Raw genomic sequence first — 19,749 nt, 5'->3', positions numbered from 1 at the left:
TCCACTGAACGCAGCTTCTGTTTCAATACGTTCACAGAGGATTGGTTATCTGTTTCAACACGCGCACCGAGGAATGGTTATGGTTGGCTAGGTTTTACACATGCAGAAACATCAGACGGTGTCCTGGTCTGCTACCATGTCATACCCCTGGGAGGGACACCTCAACCTACATTCACTGAGCAAGATGCTTTACATGCTCTGTTCTTTAACCAGAACAGAAACCAGCCGTGCATTAAGCACAATAGCCTAGGCCAGGCGTCAGGAACTTGTGGCTCCAATATTTATTTAAATATTGAATAAATAGATACTGAAACCAACTGAATAAAGTCTAAGGGTTTCGTTTGTAATGCAGCTGTATTAGTCACGCCTGTCCGACTCAGACACAAACACCATGGACAGCTCATGGAACAAGCTTTTTTTAATTTTTATGACCGTTACCTCCGCCCCAGCGACTTGGGCGAGAAGTAATGTCTTCCGCGTCCGTCCATCCATCAGCAGGATTACACAAAAACTACTGCACCGATTTTCACAAAACTCGGTGGAAGGTTGTAGCATGGGCCAATTTAGAACCCATTCAATTTTGGAGCAGATCCGAACTACGGGTCCACGAGCCGCCCAAACACGACCGGGCCGGCCATTCACCTACATTCATTTTTTGGACTAGGATTCCGCAAAAACTACCAGACCGCTTTTCATGAAACTCGGTCGAGGGGTGTAGCATGGGCCACCTTAGAACCCATTCAAGTTTGCCGTGCACAGAGCCACGAAATGCATTCAGGGGCAGAGGTTTGTGCTCCGAGTACAATTTCTAGCAAATTGTTACTCTGTCAGGACGCTTTCACTTTACAGTATGATGCGACATGGGAGGCCTACAATTCAGGAATAAAACTTGCGCAAGGAAAAGTGCAGATTATTCAAAGAAGAATGGAATGACTCTTACGTAGTCATATAGTAGCTATAACTGATGAGTTTGAAAGATGAAAAACGCTGTGGAAAAAGTATTCTCTCAATATTTGATATTGCTCTTCCAATCAAACCTGGTTCAGAGGTATGTTTGATTGGAACAGCAATATCGAAAGACAACATTTGCCACACAGTGTTTTTTCTTTCAAAAAGCCACACTGTGTTTTATCTTTCAAACTCATTGTTTTCATCAACTGCAACTCCCGAGAGTACATGTTTTTCTTTTTCTCAAAGGTTATTCCTGACCCCTGGCCTAGGCCCAACCAAAATGGAGAACATAGCAAGCTGCAAGAACACAGTAGCCCTTCATCCAGCTGACAGTGAACATTAACACAGTGTTGCTTGGGTTTGGCAACCATCAGAGGACAGACTGTTGTGGGGAGGCCTAGTCTAAGCACTCACGACTGATGGCTAACTGTGCAGAATGAGGCAGGCCAGGCTTATGGCAAGGCTATCCTGATCCACTTAAATCAACTGCAGATAACCTGCCACCTGGCCAGAACTCTGGAAGAGACGCTTGTCTTTTGGAGCCCTTCTCCATATCCTATATACAAAGACCTGGACACAGCCTAGACTGAACGCAGGAACCTGGACTCCTGTTATGCTGACCAAAATACAGACCTGTCCTTCACATACACGGAAAAGAGCTAGTTCTTTCTGTCTTTTGCTGAGTGTGTGGGGGCAGGGGTAGGGTGTCCTAAAAGCAGGTCTAGTCACAGACTCATGCAGGGAGACAGAGGGAGAGCGACAGCAGGAGACGGACAGAGAGAAAGCTCAGAAGAGTACATACTGAATAGAAGTAGAGTCTGTAAGCAGGTTCTTCGTTCTTGTCCACCACTGACATACTTTTGCAGCACACGTCAGCCAACCTGTTTCCCCTCGCCCGCAGTGCCACCAGTACTAGGTGACATCGTCATCTGACAGCAGGACCGAAATAGACTGCCCCCATGTAGCTTGCGCCGCTATAGCAACTTGCCCAGCTGTGTCTGTCAACTTTTCCACCAATGGCGACTGAGCGAGCCGAGTGCTTAGCAGGCTGAGAGCCCCCTCTCCCTGGCTGCCCTCTGTCCGTAATCAGGGCTGAGCCTCCAGCACTCTGCTGAGCTAGCAGACACCCCCTGCGCTGCTGTCCGCCTGTCTGCCGATGCTCTGCTCTCCTTCATGTGTTTACAGTTCCTCTCCCCTCTCCTCCCAGCTCTGCATCGCAGCTCCCCCCCCCCTCTCTTTCTCTCCCCTCTCTCTCTCTCCCTCTCTCTCCCTCCCTCAGCCACAGCACTGCGCAGTTAGGAGCAAAGAGTGTTGCTGCAGACTCCAGCAGTGTGCTACCGCTAATGTAAGCATGAGCAGTGACAGAGGCTTTGTCTCCAAGAGGACTGATGAATCATACAAGGCAGGGGGACAAACTCACATGGCCTAGCTGCAGTTGGCAGTCATTTCAAAATTTGAAATGACTGCCAACTGCAGCCAGGCCATGTGAGTTTGTCCCCCTGCCTTGTATGATTCATCAGTCCTCTTGAGCTTTTAGTCCGCAGCCAACAGTTGAGGGCTAGATGCCATTTCAATGAGAAAACGAGACTGGGCTAGAATAAATAGGACTTTAAATAGGAAAAGCCTATACTCATCATCACTGACGTTACAATCAAATCAAAATGGAAATGTATCCCTTATTTGCAAGTGATTTCAAAGCCAAATTAACAAATTTGTACCCAACTTCCTCCCGTAATTCCAAACATGAGTGTTTACCTGGCTGAACTACTGTGGATGTGAAACGTGGAGTAAAGTAAGCAAGTAAGTAAGTAAGTAAGTAAAACTTTATCTCTATAGTGTTCTTTTCAGCACAAGTGCACAGAGTGCTTCCCAGTGGAGATGAATCAAAAATACAAATCACACAGAAATACAGGCAGCTCCTACTATAACATAAAACCATAACAGCAACAGAAAAAATCAGTAGTTGAGCTACTGTACAGATGACCAAATGCCTGCCTGAAAATGGGGGTCTTCAACTGTCTCTTAAAACAGTTCTCAGATGTCACAGCTCTCAAGTCCTGGGGGAGTGCATTCCAGAGCTAGGGGCCACTGCTAAGGGTGACCAAAAGCTTGGTCGGCCTTAGTCTTTAGCTTGGTCAGAGGCACCACCAGGAGCCCCTGGTCGGACGACCTCAGGAACCGGCTGGACGAGTGTAGGTGGATGAGGTCGCAGATATAGGCGGGGGCTTGACCATGGAGGGTTCTGTAGGTGAACACCAGGACCTTGAACTGGATCCTGAGGTGCACTGGGAATCAATGTAGGGAGGCAAGGATGGCAAGTGATATGGCATGACTTCTTTGACCTGGTGAAAGAAGTCATGCCATAAGTTTTTCACATGCCTTTCAGTAGCTAATTCCGCCAGGTAAACACTCTAGTAAACACTCACTGAGATAACACGAGGACTGAGGGGATGACACGAGGACTGAGGGGATGACACGAGGACTGAGGAGACATCCCCCAGTGTGCTGAACAGCAAATTTTGTTTGAAAAAGCTTCCGTATGGAAAAAACTGAGGTTGTGTGCACATATTGCAGTGACGTAGGCTACTCCGTCTTTCCACCGAAGCAAGCCGAGTCAAAGAAAAGCTTCCAGGTGGAAGATAAAACCATTGTGTGTAAATTGCAGTGATGTAACCGTCAAGCAAGTTGAGTAAAAACCAGGCAAGGTCCAGCCTGGCTTATGGCTGATGAGCGTACATACAGCTGTTCTTTTGATAGTTCTAACCACTTTGTCATGCATTTCTTTATTCTAACATCACACATGCCTAATTGTTTCATCTCCCCCCAAAAATACAAGTACTAGTATTTTAAACTTGTGATTAATCATGATTGATCAGTCTATTATTGTGATTAACTCGATTACATTTTTAATCGATTGACAGCACCAATATAAATATACACATTAAATAGAAAAAGTCTTAAAAGAACCCAGAGTCCGTGGTGCCCTGACTGACTGTACAAGCTCGCACATATCACAACGGCACACAAATTGTATAAAAACATTGCACACACATGCACTCTGTACACATAGGCTACTGTACACTCATCGCACACCACTTTGTATCTGTACTGCTCATTTGCACAGTCCTGTCTTTGCACTGTCCTGTCTAGTCCTTGCACCCTGTCAAATATTGTCTCCATCAGTGTTGTGCACCAATTGACCAAAATAAATTACTGTTGTGCATCAATTGACCAACACACATTCCTAGAATGTGTAAAAACTACATGGCTAAAACTGATTCTGATTGTCAGGTTCCAAAGGCGGCGGGCAGCTGAGCAGAAGGCCTCTTCTCCCGTAGATTTGATCCAGGCATTAAAGAAGCGTTCATCACTGAACCTGAGAACACTGTAGCACATTCCTATGCATAAGCCAGCCATGGTGAGCTAGCTAAAGTTAACTCGTGGGTTGTTAATGGTCGCTAGCTATCAAACAGGGTTAACAGGTACATATTTATTTAATTACATGATTTAAGAAGAGCTAGCTAACATTATAATTAGCCGGCTATATATTTACGTAGCTGTAGCCAACTGAATAGGGAAAGGTGCCCCATTTCCCTTGGTCATCGATTAACGTTAGCTATCTATCTAGATAGGTGGCCAAATGATGCACGTATTGTAGCTAGCTACCCAGTGCTAACGTTACCCGCAGCTTACTCACGTTTGTCCTAACTCGTAACTGTAGCTAACTCAACGCGCCGGTACTGTGGCTATACCTCCAATGACAGCAACACGTTTGATAGCTAACGTTAATGCGAGTTAGGCAGGAGCCTGCTGTGTCCAGCCCATGGGGGTCCAGTCACACATGGCTCGATGCTCCGTAGCTAGCCAGCAAAAACAACGTAGCCTATACAGCTGGTCAGGCTACGATATAAGGTTTAATAGCTCATTTGTACGTGGTTTACTACTTTGGGGGGGGGGGGGGTAACGTAACTTCGCTGGCCAACATATTTGCAAGAATCGAAAGACAGGTCGCTTGCCGAGGCCGCCAGGCTACTTGGACACAAGACTTTGATAACGCTAGCTAGCTAAAAACATTAGCAAGGTGGTTAACAGACTACTGTGCTACAGTAACGCACCTTCAAAGCGATGGTTACAGCCGCCCCCCTGCTTTTGCCTCCTCCCTGCGAGGATCCTGAACTGTTGCTCCCGGACCTCTCCCTCCCGTCCGCTCCACCAGGACCGATCCTCGGACCGAGTCGGTGCTGCTGACCAGCCCCGCGCCGCCGGCCATCGTGGCGGCTGTCTTTAGACATTGGCGTACAGTTAGAGCTATGATTAAATCCACGCTAGTGATGTTAATGTCAAATCCCTTGTGGTTATAACCAATCTTGTCTTTTTTTCCAGTGTCGATGGAGACATTTGCCACAACTGACAGCAAAGAACCGAACACCCTACACCCGAGCAGGAAATAAACTGTCTCCACGGTTGATTGACACACCTGTAATCCAATCACTGTTCATGAAGGCGGAAACAGAATATTAACAAACCAATCATAGAGCATTTAACACGGGTCAGGGGTCATGAGAGGGTCAGGGGCCATTAGAGTGGTCCAGAAACTTTTAACCATGGCAACCAGAATGGTGTGGGCGGGACAGACAAACAAGTTGTCTGGAAGTTGTTCAGCCAGGATCTGGTCTAGACGAGCATCATCAATATTCAACAAAGGTCTGCTCACTACCTATATGCTGACCTTCTGATTTCTAGATATCTAACGTTAGCGTTAGCTACATAACTTTTTGCCGTCTGCTTCTAGGTTTGTTAGTTAGGTCGCTTACGAATAGCACGATTTAGCTACTTACGTTAGCACTACAGTTACCTAACACCAAACCAAGCCTTCTTTGACTGTCTACTAAGGCTAAGGTAACATCATACAGCTGTATTTGTGGCTAGACAATGGAATGAGGTATCTTTGAGAAGCACAACAGCTATCCTGCCAATCCGCCTAAACTGTTAGATTGCTTGCATTAACGTTAGTGGTTAATGTTGAGCCAATCATATCACCTTGACTGTAGGCAGAAATAAAATATTTAATGATGCTGGCAGCAGTGTAAATATGTTTTTGTTGTTCCATAGATGGTATATTCAGTAATGACCATTGCATTTCTTGCAATGCACTTTGCCCTTGGAGAAAGCTCCAACAAGCAACTTCATGAGGATCATTACATTGGTCACCAGCACAACCCTGAGCACGACATGGATGTCCTGTTTGGAACAAAGGTAAGCAGTATTTGCCTGCAATCATCTAAAACACATTATCCGACCTTATTACTTACGAGACCAAATATTATGTTGTCTTTGTTTCACACATTTCAGGACAAAGAGGATATTAAAAAACTCACTCCATCTGAGCAGAGGGAAAGAATTATGGAAATTGTGAAGAAGATCGATAAAGATTCAGACAAGTATTTATCCTTAGGTAGGCCAAATTTGGTTGCTTGGGTTATTTTTGAAAGTATTATATTTTCATAGTTGATTGATATCATATTGCGATTGTATATTTGCATTATATTCACAGAGGAGATCACCTTATGGATTCAGCATGTCTACAGGAAATATGCTCTTGATGATGCAGAAGAGCGCTTCCCCGAGTTTGACACTAACAAAGACGGTATTGTGTCATGGGATGAATATAACATGGTCATCCATGAACGGATAATTGACATCGATCAAAATGCTGTTCTGGAGGATCCCGAAGAAGAGTCTCTCAGATTAGTATGATCACAGTCGCTGTACTAACCGTAGACATGTTTGAGTTGCTGTACTAACGATAGACATGTTTGAGTTGTTGCACTAACAAAAGACATGTTTGAGAAATGTGAATTGAATTTAATAATATTCTGTTGTGGATCTTCATTCCTTTTTAGCTTCATTTGAAGGAGAAGAGGCGCTTCGACTTTGCTGATGTGGACGGCAAACCTGGCCTCAACCTGACTGAGTTTCTTGCATTCACACACCCGTCTGAAGTGGATCACATGGCAGTGCGTTTGAACTTCACTTAAGCTTTGTGTTCTCAACAATGGGAATATCTTATATCTTTTTTGTTGAGGCATGTCAGTGTTTTATATGTGGTGTAGGTTATTTCTTGGAATACAGTAACACTGCCATGTGAATGATGCTGTTGCTTTTCTTGCAGGATTTTGCCATTGATGATGTGTTGAGTGAATACGACTCCGATAAGGATGGCTTCATCAGTCTAAGCGAATTCATTGGAGATGTTCGAAGTAATGGTAAGCCTATTTTTCTTTCACAACATACTATGTTACAGTACTGTGCCATATGTCAAAGCCCAGTTAGTTTTCCTGTGGGAGTGATCTGTATTTCTGCTCTTAAAACAGAAAACAATGAGCCATCACAGTGGGAGGTAGAGGAGACTGTGCGTTTTCAGGACCTCTACGACCAGGACAGGGATGGCAAGCTGAACAGAGAGGAGCAGCTTCGCTGGGTCGCCCCAAACAGCTACGGTTCAGCAAGAGAAGAGGTGAACTACCTCTGCACCACGATTAGTAGCAGTATGTACAATTAGAGACACATCTAGAGTGGGAGGTGCTGGTCAAAGCAAGACGTCAAAAACATGAAAAGTTAAACCTTCCTAGGATTCATGGGAAGGGGCCACACACTCCACTAGAAACTCTGGCCGTGGATTTATGCCGCATTCCAGATAGGATTTTGAGCCCGTAAGTTACGACTTCAAGTCACGACTCACGACTTCATAGCGTTCCAGGCAAACTGTCTGAATGCGTGGCATTCTGGATAAATGTAAACAAGCCGATATGGTAAAAGCTTGAGATTTGGCACATTGTCAGAGCTGGCAAGCTAAACATTGTATGCCTAATTTCGCTATGCTAAGAAATTGTACGTTACATTTTATTTATTGACATCATCGACTTTTCGCCGTTTGCATGGTCACGTTCAGGTTTACCTTAATGTTAGCTGGCTAGCACTAGCTATCTCGTCAACATATTTGGGCATCATTACATACACATAGCAGGTTGTAGTGCATAATCGTTTGTATTATTTTGATTACAACGTACAAATGTACGTTACGTTGCCCTAAAGTTATCTTTGTCGCCATACCCATGGGGGCTGCCATCTTGCTTAGAGGGCTGTGTGACGTCAGAGAGCGCAACTGGGGGTACATCGATCTATACGAGTTCACGGGTGGGAAGTTACGGGTTTGACTGCCATTCCAGAGCATTTTCACATGTAGGAGGTAGGAAAAACACGAGTTACGGGTTGCCTGGAACGCGCCATTGCTTACTTAATGCATAACGTAACATAATTGCTATGCTTTATCAGGGGCAAGAGGTACGTGTGGCATAACACACTCCAAACACAGCTTTAATCAATTAATCAATCAACCAATCAATCAATCAATAAATCACTTGCTAAAAAGGTCATTTCAAATATAGAAAAAGTAGCCCAAGTATTTACACACACACACATCATCGTCATCGGCGGTCACTCGTCTTTGAGTATGACTGTCCTCCCTCCTGGTCCTTGTGGGTCTTTAGATGGGCGTAGAGGCCAATCCTGGATCCGATTATTCTTGTGCAGTGTGGGCAGGGGAAAGTGGTGGTAGTAGTGGGTTTGGGCTGGGCTTGCTTGGTGGAAGCTCTCTCCTTCCTGTGCTTGCGTTTTTATTCTGCAGCCTGGTGGAGGTCTTCATTGTACAGTGCAGCTCCATCACGGACAAGGTTTCTCCAGGTCACCCTGTTTTTGGCTTTGTCTTCCCAGGTCTTAAGGTCTATGTGGGACTTCTTAAGGTTTGTTTTGATGTTGTCTTTGTACCTCTTCTTTTGGCCTCCTGGAGCACGCTTTCCTTTAACAAGCTGGGAGTAGAGGACTTGTTTTGGGAGGTGAGAGTCAGGCATCCAGATTACCTCCATTTGAGCTGGTGTTGGGCGATGATGGCAGTGATGGTGGGGATGCAGGCGTCCTCCAGGACACTGGCGTTGGTTCGCCGATCCTCCCAGGTTATCCTGAGGATTCTCCGGAGGTGCCTCTGATGAAAAGCCTCAAGTGCTTTCAAGTCTGAGGCAATGGTGTACCTCTTCATCAATGGTGGTTCTTGATGATGGGAGGCTGCCAAGATAAGGGAAGTGGTCCACGTTTTCCAATCTGGTGTCTTCGATGGAAATGTTTGGGGGAGTGCTACTGTTTGGTGGTGGCTGGTGGAGGATTTGGGTCTTTCTTATTTTGATGGCCAGACCAAGCTGTTTGAATGCTTTTGCAAAAGCAATCAAGGTGCACTGTAGATCCTCTTCTGAGGAGGCTACAAGGGCATTGTCATCTGCATACTGTAGCTCTGTGATGGATACAGTGGTGGTTCGACCATTAGCCCTGAAACGGTTGATATTAAAGAGTTGCCCGTCAGTTCTGTACATAACTCCAACTCCCTGTGGCAGCCGTGTCCCTGTGAGATGGAGGATGGCAGCAATGAAGATGGAAAATAGTGATGGGGCAATGACACATCCCTGCTTAACTCCTGTGTCGACCCGAAAAGGTTCTGTTTCATCTCAGTCAGTATAGTAGCAGACATGTTGTCATGCAGCAACCACAGCACTCCTATACTTTTCAGGGCAGCCAATTTTTGCCAGGACAAGCCAGAGGGGCCTGACGGTTGACTGAGTCAAAGGCTTTGGTGAGGTCTATGAAGGCCATGTATAATGGTTGACTGTGTTCCCTGTATTTTTCTTGCAACTGGCGAGCAACAAAGATCATGTCCGTAGTGCCTCTGTTTGGGCGGAAAGTAACCACTCTGAGACTCAGGAAGAGTGCTTTCTGACAGGGGGGTGACTGTTGGCCAAGACACGAGCTAAGGCCTTCCCTATGGTGGCCATGAGGGAAATACTGCGGTAGTTTCCACAGTCTGCCTTTTCTCTCTTAAAGAGGGATATGACTAAGGCATCCCTCAGCTGTGCAGGGATTTCTTCCTTCTCCCATATTTTGAGGAGCAGGGCATGGATGTGTTCGAGAAGATCAGGTCCGCCTTCCTTCAGGACCTCTGCTGGGATGCCGTCAGGCCCAGCAGCCTTGTTGTTTTTCATTGTCTGAACACCATCATGCACCTCTTCCAGACTGGGTGGTTCTCCCATGCTCTCGACAATGGGCAGTTAAGGGAGTTGGTCCAGAGCCTCAAACTCAGGGGTGGTGTCCCTGTTCAGGAGCGCTTCATAGTGCTCTTTCCACCCATTTGTTATTGCCTCCTTGTCTTTCATCAGCGTGAGTCCATCTTTAGAGCGAAGGGGGGTTAGGTAACGGTGGCTGGGGCCGTATACCGCTCTTGTGGCTTCAAAGAAGCCTCTGGTGTTTCAAGAGTCAGCGAGCTGTTGGATCTCTAGAGACTTTTGTATCCACCACTGGTTCTTCAATATCCTTACCTGTGATTGTACAGCTGCCTTCACTTTGGCATGGGCTGCTCTATTAACCTTGCAGTTGATGTTATTTTGCCAGGTGATGAAAGTTTGCCGCTTGATGTCAATGAGCCGCTGGATTACGGTGTCGTTCTCATCAAACCAGTATTGATGTTTCTGCTTTTTGTGACATAGGATGGCTTTGCAGGAGTTTAGGATGCTTTTCAATATCCTCCGGATACTGGTTGGGCAGCTCTGCGCTGAGGGCTGCCTGGAGCTGGTGTTGGTAGGTGATACCACCCAGTCACTCGATGTTAAGCTTTGGGCGGATCTGTCTTTTCTGCCGCCTTCTTTTCTGCATTAAACAGATAGACATGGTGGAGTGAATGTTGTGTTCAGAACACTTTGTTAGTAGCAGTAAGCCATTGGAGTTAGTGTTTCCAACCCCTTCTCTCCCCAGCGTTCCAAAATGTAGCTTATGTTTCTGACCGCATGGTGGTGATCCCTCTGGATGCGGTATTCCAGATGGGAGTTTTGAGGCAGGCTATGTTTAGGGTACCTTTTCTAACCCCCTCCCCTCCTGGGGTGAGCAGAGTGTTTCCTTAATAGGGCTGCTCAGTCGTGGGTGCAGCTGCCGAAAAGCTCCTTCTGCCTCGTTCCAGGAGCTTAATGACCTTCTAACACCCACCGCCTGTGTGCTAGGTTGTGGTTAGTGGCTGCCAGACTTCACGGTCCTGCCACCGTCACTACTCCCTGATCGCCACAGGACTTTGTGATCCGCACCACACGGCCCTTGGCAGAGTGGGTCAGGGTCCAGTGGCGTGGAATCCATGACGACTGGAGATCGCCCTCTGTTGCAGCCTTCATCCGCCATCAGTGCCATTGTGACCGAGACATCCTCTGCCACTTCCGCCACTTCCGTCATTGAGGTCTTCTTTGGGTCGCGCTTTGCCTGGAACCTCCCCATCGACCTTATCGCCATGGGTGACCCTACCAGGAGCTAAGCTCCAGACAGCATCGCTCTCAGGTTCATTGAGACACACAAGGTTCTCCACCATGTCAAGGTGGCAACCCAAGGAGAACACACACACAGGTAGATTGAAAACATACAAAGTGATAGAAAAAACACATCCAACAGGCAATAATCAGTGACCGAATAGCCGACCCAGTCTACTAATGAGCTTTAGGTTCAACACACAATTCCTGTGTTCGGAATCTCTCCCTCGTTCCATCACTCCCTATTCCCTATATAGGGTTCACCATGTAGTGAACTACCTAGGGAACGGAGAAAATGTAGGGTACATGCACTGTTCCCTGCAAATCAAGGTGAATTGTGGGTAATAAATAGTGGACTATATAGGGAACGAAAATTCCGTGGAGAATTCGGACACTACAAACAAAATGGCTGACGCCCTATATAGTGCACTATATAGTGAATAGGGAGCGATTCCGAACACAGCTAATGATTCCCACTTGGGGCCGGCAAGGCAATAAGCTACATGCTACAAGCTACAAGTCTAGATGTATCATAAAATAATAGTGCATATTATATGGTTTGAATCACTTTGCATTTGGCATGTCCAATATTTTCTGAGCCTAAATAAGGTTATGAATGAATGTCTTCCCAGGTCTCCACAGAGAGAGTGTGTTTTTCTCATTTGTTTACCACAGTTGAATTAACATCATCCTTCTTGTGTGATTTCATAGGCCTACTGCTGACACCATTCTGTGGTCCATTGTATAGTATTGCATTGATTGAGGGATCTGTTCAACCACCAGATTCGCTCAGTACTGTATGTTATGTTGTCTCAGGTTAATTTACTTTCTTACAATTTGCAGGGTATTCACCTCATCAAAGAAATGGATCTGGATGGTGATGGAAGACTCTCAAAGCCAGAGGTTTTGAAAAATCAAGACGTTTTCATGAATAGTGAAGTCACAGATTATGGGAGACAGCTGCACATATCACATGATGAATTGTAACTGTGTAAGGGTGCCTGCCCACTGCCCCAACCAACGGCAACTAACACCAACATTGGATTGGTGTGCTGTGTTTGTTGGTGACTGTTGGCGTCAGCTGGTTTTATTTTTTTGGAGCAGTGTGGAGCTGGATTTTAAACTTCGAACATTCTAACAACAACTGGCAACTTTAGAATGTTGGGTGTTGGGAGTTGGTTGGGGCCGTGTGCAGGCACCTTAGAGTAGCAGTTGTGTATCTGATCACTCAGGCGTTTTCAATAAAGATGCAACCGTTTTCCATAATATAAAGTCACATATTGAATGGGTTGCGTGTGGTGGTGCTGTAATAAGTACACAGAGTCAACATCAACTCTAGTTACTGAAAATGTAGGTATCTGTGTAACCACCAGCTACACAGATCCCTATATTTACTATCTACAGGCACATCTTTAAAATGGAAACCAACATGAGCCATCATAAAAGAAGGCTGTATTTGGTAGCAGAGTTCTTCCTCATTTGAGTCACACAAGTGAACCAGAAACGTGCTCTCAGCTGGGATTTCCTGTGTGGGGCATTATCAACTCTCATAGGCTCTGACCTTCTGTCAGTTCCAGTATGCTACTGCGCATACTGAAGTGAACTCACTTTACAGTGTTCTTGTTCAAAGAGGAAACCCTTTGCTGAAATGACTTTACAATTTAAAGATGCCTTTTGGGTGAGTTAATATACCAGAAACTGATATGTTTGATTGTGTGATAAGAATTGTGTTGTCAAGACGAGGCTTGGTTAATTTTTTAGCGCTATATGTTTTATGACTCTGGCTGACAATTTTCATGAAATTGATTTAATGTTCAGACTGCTAGTGTCTACAACTGGGTATTTCAAATATCCTCTCAGCCAAACAAATACTGTAATGTAACTAACATACTGTACATTAATCTATGTGCACTATTCTGGGTTCTTATAGGCTGTAGGTATTTGTTAGTCATTGGCTCTCCTGAAACCATCTTGTATGGTTACATTATTTTTTACATAGGCTTAGGCTATTTTGTAGATGAAAGTAATGTTCAATGTGTACTGTAACATTGGATGGAAAGTTTCTGTGGTAGTGAGAATGTTACCACTTTAGCATCATTTAAAAAAAAAAAGTATGTATATTTGATTAGTTAAATAAACAGCAGTTTCTTAGAACAGTTGTTGAGAAGTAGTGTCTATTAACTTGGTTTATAGTTTTTTCTTTATATTCACCAGTTGAATATGACCAGTGAATCTTTTCCCTGTTCTGTGATGGGCTTCCTATAAGTTCACCTCTCTATGTGGCTTTGATCTTTTAACTGTGATGCGATCTGCTCAGTAATCTACAGAGAACAGTCTGCTTCTGGGTTCATTTGCATTGGAGGCTCTGTACAATAATCCCCTTGCAAATGAAAATGATCACATGATGCATCAGCATCTGTAACTTTTGTATGAGCTTTTATATGTGAAATATGAGAATGTGTTAGTCTACCTTGCGTTAAACTTATTTAATGGCATCAAACCAGACGTTGAACCAACTTGGTGAATAATTTGAGTTCAGTAGGCCGTCTTAAATTACGGTGGAATAATTTGGCTGCACTGTTTGACTCCCACTATTTTGCTAGATAGAGCATGAGATATGCCTTACTGCTGTGTAGTCACATAGCTTACTGTAGTAACCTTTCCTGTCCATTCAATGAAATACCATTATGTTGTAGATCTTTGAAAGATCTTTGAAAACCACCTTCAAACTACAGGACATATGTCAATAAAAATGAGGCTGTAAGGTGAAACTTTAGGCCTACTCTTTGTCTATTTTCCTTGAACTTCTGGTAACATTTTACATTTTAATAGCTTTGAGATTCAGCAATTTGATTTATGTAGGGACAGTTCCCATTTGAGTTTCATACAGCGTGTAAAGTTGCCATCATTAAAAGAGGAGAAAGGGTGGTTTATGGTATGATGGTTCCAGGGACTGGATTTCATCAGTAACGTGGGATACGAGGTCCTCGCACAGAGACTGTGTGAAGGTCGACGGACATGCAAAGACATGGAGGAGCTCTTGAAGATGAGGTAATGACTGGCAATGTTTTGTTTGTGGTGTATTGGGGGAAAAAATCCTAGAAATTGTAAAGAAATATGGTCCTGTATTTTGGATAGGGCGTCAGCCGAGGAGAGATATGGCAAAGAGCTGGTGACTATTGCACGCAAGACAGGAGGTCTCTATGAAATCAGGTGGGAATAAGTGTCTGTTTGCCTTCTTGTGAAGCTTACCTACCACAACTAGAAAATGTCATATGCACACTTTGACAGTTTCTCTTGGTTTTTACAGCACTTTGAGAACCTCCCTTGACCAACTCAAAGCTCGTGAGTAGAAAATCCTATACACTTGTTCATGTGTAAACAGTTTATAGTCTCCACCTCAGCCTGCTGTATTAGGTGCCTAATTGATGTCTTCCAGAAATGGAGAACATTGGGAACCTGCACATCCAGCTCTCTGGGATGTTGAAGGAGGAGCTGAAGAGGATGGAGCAGTTCAGGGAGCGTCAGAAAGAGCAGAGGAAAAAGGTTCTGGTCAAACGTGTAACACAGTCAGTACCCAGAAGAGGAAATTACAGCGATATACATTTCCTCCAAGTAGACCAGAGCTTACACCTACTCTTTTCACCCCTACTGTATGTTAACAGTCTGATGTTATCCCACGTCTTTGTAATGTCTCATCAAAACAAGAATGATGTAGATGTCAGTGTTAGTAAATATCGAAAAAGGATGCATTTCTAGTTGCTGGTAATAATCGTTGTTAGATTAATATGTCAATTTTTCAACTAAACATAACCCTAGCTGTTTTCTTCTTCTCTTCTCAGTTTGAGGGAATCATGGAGAAGGTTCAGAAGACAAAGGTGTCTCTGTATAAGAAAACAATGGAGGTGACCCTAACACTCGTTATTCCATTGCTTAGTGCTGTAACCTTCTGTGCAGTTGCCCTCAGTAGTGTGAAAGATCTGGGTGGCTATTTTACCTGTAGCTGGAGGCTATCAAGTAGCATGAGAAACTAGGATTATAGTTGGCTATACTAGTGACAGTTAGTTTTAGATTTGGCATACATATAGTAGGTTACAAGCCTGACGCACAGTGTAAGCCTATTTGTGTTTAATAGGTGGGATTTTTTTTGGGGGGGGGATAATAATATAGCAACAAGTAAAGAAAAACAGACAGAGGGAAAGGAACTGCATTCTCTGAAGTCGATGGGTGGCTGTCAAACATATGAACCACCAGAGGCTGTAACCAAGTCAATAATGTAATGACATCGCTCTCGGCTCAGGAAGTCCTGCGTTGTGGCTATTCAAGTACCCTGCTTGCTCACGCTGTAGCTCTCTAATAACACTATGTTCCCCATCCTGCAGCAACTTCCTGTATTAAAAAAAGTATACACATATATGTATTAAGTCAGTCATAAAAAATATTTATATTTACAACTGTAGAATAAGGTATTGAATGGTATTCATAGAGATATATGGTCTGGTTTGGTTTCACGTGCCAGTCTAAGAGGTCATATGAGCAGCGCTGCAGGGAGGCTGACGAGGCGGAGCAGGCCGCTGAGAAGATGAGCAGCACAGCCACCTCCACACCTAAACACACAGAGAGGGTAAGTCACCACCACCTCCACACCTAAACATGCCAAGAGGGTAAGTCACCACCACCTCCACACCTAAACACACAGAGAGGGTAAGTCACCACCACCTCCACACCTAAACACACAGAGAGGGTAAGTCACCACCACCTCCACACCTAAACACACAGAGAGGGTAAGTCACCACCACCTCCACACCTAAACATGCCAAGAGGGTAAGTCACCACCACCTCCACACCTAAACACACAGAGAGGGTAAGTCACCACCACCTCCACACCTAAACACACAGAGAGGGTAAGTCACCACCACCTCCACACCTAAACACACAGAGAGGGTAAGTCACCACCACCTCCACACCTAAACACACAGAGAGGGTAAGTCACCACCACCTCCACACCTAAACACACAGAGAGGGTAAGTCACCACCACCAGAGGGTAAGGGCGTATTCACATAATAGTGCGCATCATTGATGTGCACCAAAAGCGAAAGTGATACATGGTTTTCTCAAATGAAATTAATCAATGGTGCGCACTCACATATGTGAATACGCCCTAACATTCTTTAACAGGGATTGTGTATTGGTTCTCCTTGAGTACAGCATTTCAATACACGATTATACTGATGCTCAAACTCAGGAAACCAGTAAGATGATCCTGTGAAAGGCCAAGCAAATAGCAGGACTACTGTAGATGTACTTCTAATCTTTTGGAATATGTAAGGGACTATAAGTACCCTAACTGTCCCAACACACACATCATTCTCTGTGTAGATTCCTCATAAGCGTCTGTTCAAATAAAAGCTCTGTATTTTCTTAGTCCTGCTTCCTCTGTAAAGAAGAAGTGATTAATTGGACACAGCTATGAGAGTGGTGACGGTTTTGAACTTGGAAACAACATTTCATGCAACAATTTTTTTGTTAATGACAGTCACCTCTCTTCCTTATCAGTTGCACAACAAAGCTAAGCAGTGCAGAGAAGCAGCAGGAGAGGCAGGTAAGGATAGAGTCTACTGTACACTGACCTACTGTGGCTGTGCTGCACATTGTTGGGTCCACTTAGAGACATCTACTGTATCCTTCCTGTTAAACAGTTTGGGGTGTGGCGGTGTTTAAGTAGTATTTCTACTTCAACTTTTCTGAGGTTTACCAGAGTTAACCCTAACGCAGTGGCTACACTTACTTCCCTTTCCACTGAGGGAAATAATGGAAATACACCATACTGATGTATGCCAAAAGGCTGTGGAGACACTGTTACCTCAACTCAAACTTTAAAAAAATTATAACCACAGTAACCATAGTGTACAATTGTTGTCTCTTTCTGTAGAGAACCAGTACATGTCAAATATTGAACAACTTGACAAGATTCGCCAGGAGTGGGAGACCACACATGCAAGCACGTGTGAGGTACATCGAGAGGACCTCCTCCTTCCCCTGTTAATCAGATTTCTCTTATTCAGATAGAGCCCCTCAAACAATTTACAGTACGGTGACATTATGAGACATGGACCTGTAGATTCTATTTACATTTACATAGGTCAGCCATTTCCGCCCTTATACAGTTGATACAACTGATATTTGGTATGCAGGTCTACCAGCAGCAAGAGGAAGATCGTATTAACATCCTAAGGAATGCCCTGTGGGTGCACTGTAACCACTTTTCAATGCAATGTGTCAAAGATGATGAGGTTTGTCCAGTTTGACTTGTTCTTAACTGATATCCGCAATAAATCATCAGTAAATACTAGATAGTGAGACCATAGAAATGTTTTGAAGATGAGAAGTGGACATGTTGTGTAGTAATGGTTGATTGTGGATTAGTTGCATCTGAATAATGTGTTTGAACTGTAAACAAACTGTTCTTTCAGTGTTATGAACATGTTAGGAACACCCTAGAAGTGTGTGACATCACCACAGACAACAATGCCTTTGTTGAGATGAAAAACACCGGCTCAAGTCCTCCAGGTAAATGCACACCTTTTGGTTTCCCTTATTTGGATATGTTCCAGGTTTGTTCACTTTCCTGATAAAAAGCCTCCGCACTGAGGATGTACATTTATGTAAATCTATTGTGCTAAGTTCCAATGGTTTCTCCCCAGCACCAATTTTGTTTGAGAACTACTATGAGAGAGAGCCCACAGTAGAAAGCAATGGCGGTGTCCGTTTTGTGGGAGGAGTCATGAAGAGGTTAGATCAGCTCATTTTTGGCCACTTTGGTAACCCTTTGACTAGTTATTATGGAATGTTGATCGTTTAGATCTAACAGTCTGAAATATGTATTGCATAGTCTCTCAATTTTGGTGTGTGGTCTTGTCAACAAGTATTGCATGAGGCTTTGGCAAACTGGCAGATTGGTAAACTATACACAAAACTCATTCATTTACACTTTTTTTTACTTCCGTTAACTGTTTCAAGGTTTACAAATCTTCTCCAAGGAAACAGCTCTGGTGTTGGCATTTTGGTTGGCTCCAAAACAAACATTAATGACTGTTCCCAGCCACTACCACCACTTACTGGTATGTAGCTACAGGACAAAAAATAGTTGAAGTACAAAAGGATTGTGAATTGAGTTTTGTCTGCAGGAAACAATTTAACAATTGCTTATATACATAACTATAGATCTTATATACACACTGCTAGCAAATAAGGGGTAATGAGGTTACAATCTGCCTGTGGCTAATTGGCCCGGTAACAACACCTAATCTGCTGGCATCTCTGCTGCTATGTGTACCTCCTAGTTGAAACATCAGACAGCGTGTATGCTTCCATCCCTGGATGTCAGCATGGGCAGCCAAACAGCTCAGAGAATACTGACGAATACCAGGCTCTGTATGACTATGTAGCTCAGGTCAGGATCCTCCCCTGTGTACCTATTTCCATTCATTCACAAGCTGACCTGTGAAATTGTGAATTAATGTTTAAATGACAATTCCTTCAAGAGAATTTTATAATGAATGAGTATTGTGGAAGTGGAATGACCACTATTCCCCATCACAGACTACAGCTAAAATGACCATGTCCATGTCCATCCCCAGGGTGAGGATGAGCTCTCTATCTTGGCAGGGGAGGTGCTGCTGGTTCTGGAGCAGGGCGACGACGGCTGGTGGACCGTGGAGCGGAACGGACAGTCCGGACTGGTCCCTGGATCCTACCTGGCCAAATGCTGAGCTCATCTGACCTCATCTTGAGGGACTGGAAAGCAAACAGCACACACCTCCCCTCTCACTGTCACTACTGCTGTTGGGTTATTAGCAGTGCAGGTTCATGCACCTCCTTACTGATGCCTCAAAGTTCTGGTTGGATTTGATCGTACTGTGTTGAGGGATCTTTAATGTTATTGACAAAGCTTTATCTTAAGATGGGAGAGGCAAGTTATTTATTGTTAAGGTGGGAATATACATAATATTCTATTCCGGTTATTGAATCTCTTTAAGTTATCTAGCTTTGAATTAAGTTAAGTACCTTATTGTGTACTGAAATAAAAATGAAATGGCACAGCTGAACCAACAGCCATCTGGTTATTGTAGTCATAGTTGCCTGTTTCAGAAGTGCTCCTCTGAGGTCTATTCTCCATTAAGATCTGATTGCTGTGGAATAACATCTGTAGGACAAAGGGCCTCTTGGCACCTGCTCAGGTTCTTTGCCAAAGAGCTGTTTGTGTTTATTTGCAACATTCACAGAGAGCTTAAAGGACTAGTTTGGTATTTAGCATTATAAGCCGTGTTATAATGTTGTTTGCGGTCCATATCAACATTTTGATTAACTGTGCACTCTTGAGATATTAGTGCTCATTCCTCATGTTAC

General features: G+C 44.2%; 3 protein-coding genes across 3 annotated transcripts in view; 2 read left to right on the top strand and 1 right to left on the bottom strand.

Annotated features, from left to right (window-relative positions):
- Positions 1–5,359, bottom strand: part of scaper (S-phase cyclin A-associated protein in the ER) — a 74,836-nt gene extending 69,477 nt beyond the window's left edge. Inside the window, exon 1 of the mRNA XM_084453223.1 lies at positions 5,067–5,359. Within this exon, the coding sequence (XP_084309349.1) occupies positions 5,067–5,243 (177 nt within the window). The 5' untranslated portion in view covers positions 5,244–5,359. The remainder of the gene's footprint in view (positions 1–5,066) is intronic.
- Positions 5,360–5,599: 240 nt separating this feature from the next.
- rcn2 (reticulocalbin 2) lies at positions 5,600–14,055 on the top strand. Its single transcript, XM_084452467.1, has 8 exons — positions 5,600–5,655; positions 6,064–6,207; positions 6,304–6,406; positions 6,506–6,702; positions 6,855–6,968; positions 7,124–7,217; positions 7,326–7,468; positions 12,183–14,055. Exons 2-8 carry the CDS (start codon positions 6,064–6,066, stop codon positions 12,324–12,326), a joined length of 939 nt encoding a protein of 312 aa, XP_084308593.1. The 5' UTR covers positions 5,600–5,655; the 3' UTR covers positions 12,327–14,055.
- On the top strand, positions 12,988–19,112 carry pstpip1a (proline-serine-threonine phosphatase interacting protein 1a; the record flags this gene model as incomplete). Its single annotated transcript, XM_084452528.1, has 15 exons — positions 12,988–13,017; positions 14,290–14,390; positions 14,478–14,552; positions 14,650–14,684; positions 14,779–14,885; positions 15,182–15,244; positions 15,859–15,963; positions 16,897–16,942; positions 17,273–17,352; positions 17,535–17,633; positions 17,814–17,910; positions 18,045–18,132; positions 18,361–18,461; positions 18,684–18,793; positions 18,981–19,112. 15 exons carry the CDS (start codon positions 12,988–12,990, stop codon positions 19,110–19,112), a joined length of 1,269 nt encoding a protein of 422 aa, XP_084308654.1.
- Positions 19,113–19,749: the final 637 nt, after the last annotated feature.

Source organism: Borostomias antarcticus (assembly GCF_949987555.1).
Source record: "Borostomias antarcticus genome assembly, chromosome: 18".
Classification (NCBI taxonomy): Eukaryota; Metazoa; Chordata; class Actinopteri; order Stomiiformes; family Stomiidae; genus Borostomias; species Borostomias antarcticus.
The sequence above is the reverse complement of the archived record's forward strand: the minus strand, read 5'-3'. Positions and strand labels throughout refer to the sequence as shown.

What these genes read in the sequence shown, in the direction of transcription:
- rcn2 (XM_084452467.1), top strand. Translation starts at nt 6,064, where the DNA reads ATGGTATATTCAGTAATGACCATTGCATTTCTTGCAATGCACTTTGCC. An exon ending in ATGTCCTGTTTGGAACAAAG is followed by an intron (nt 6,208 to 6,303) that starts GTAAGCAGTATT and finishes CACACATTTCAG; the next exon opens with GACAAAGAGGATATTAAAAA. An exon ending in CTGAAGTGGATCACATGGCA is followed by an intron (nt 6,969 to 7,123) that starts GTGCGTTTGAAC and finishes CTTTTCTTGCAG; the next exon opens with GATTTTGCCATTGATGATGT.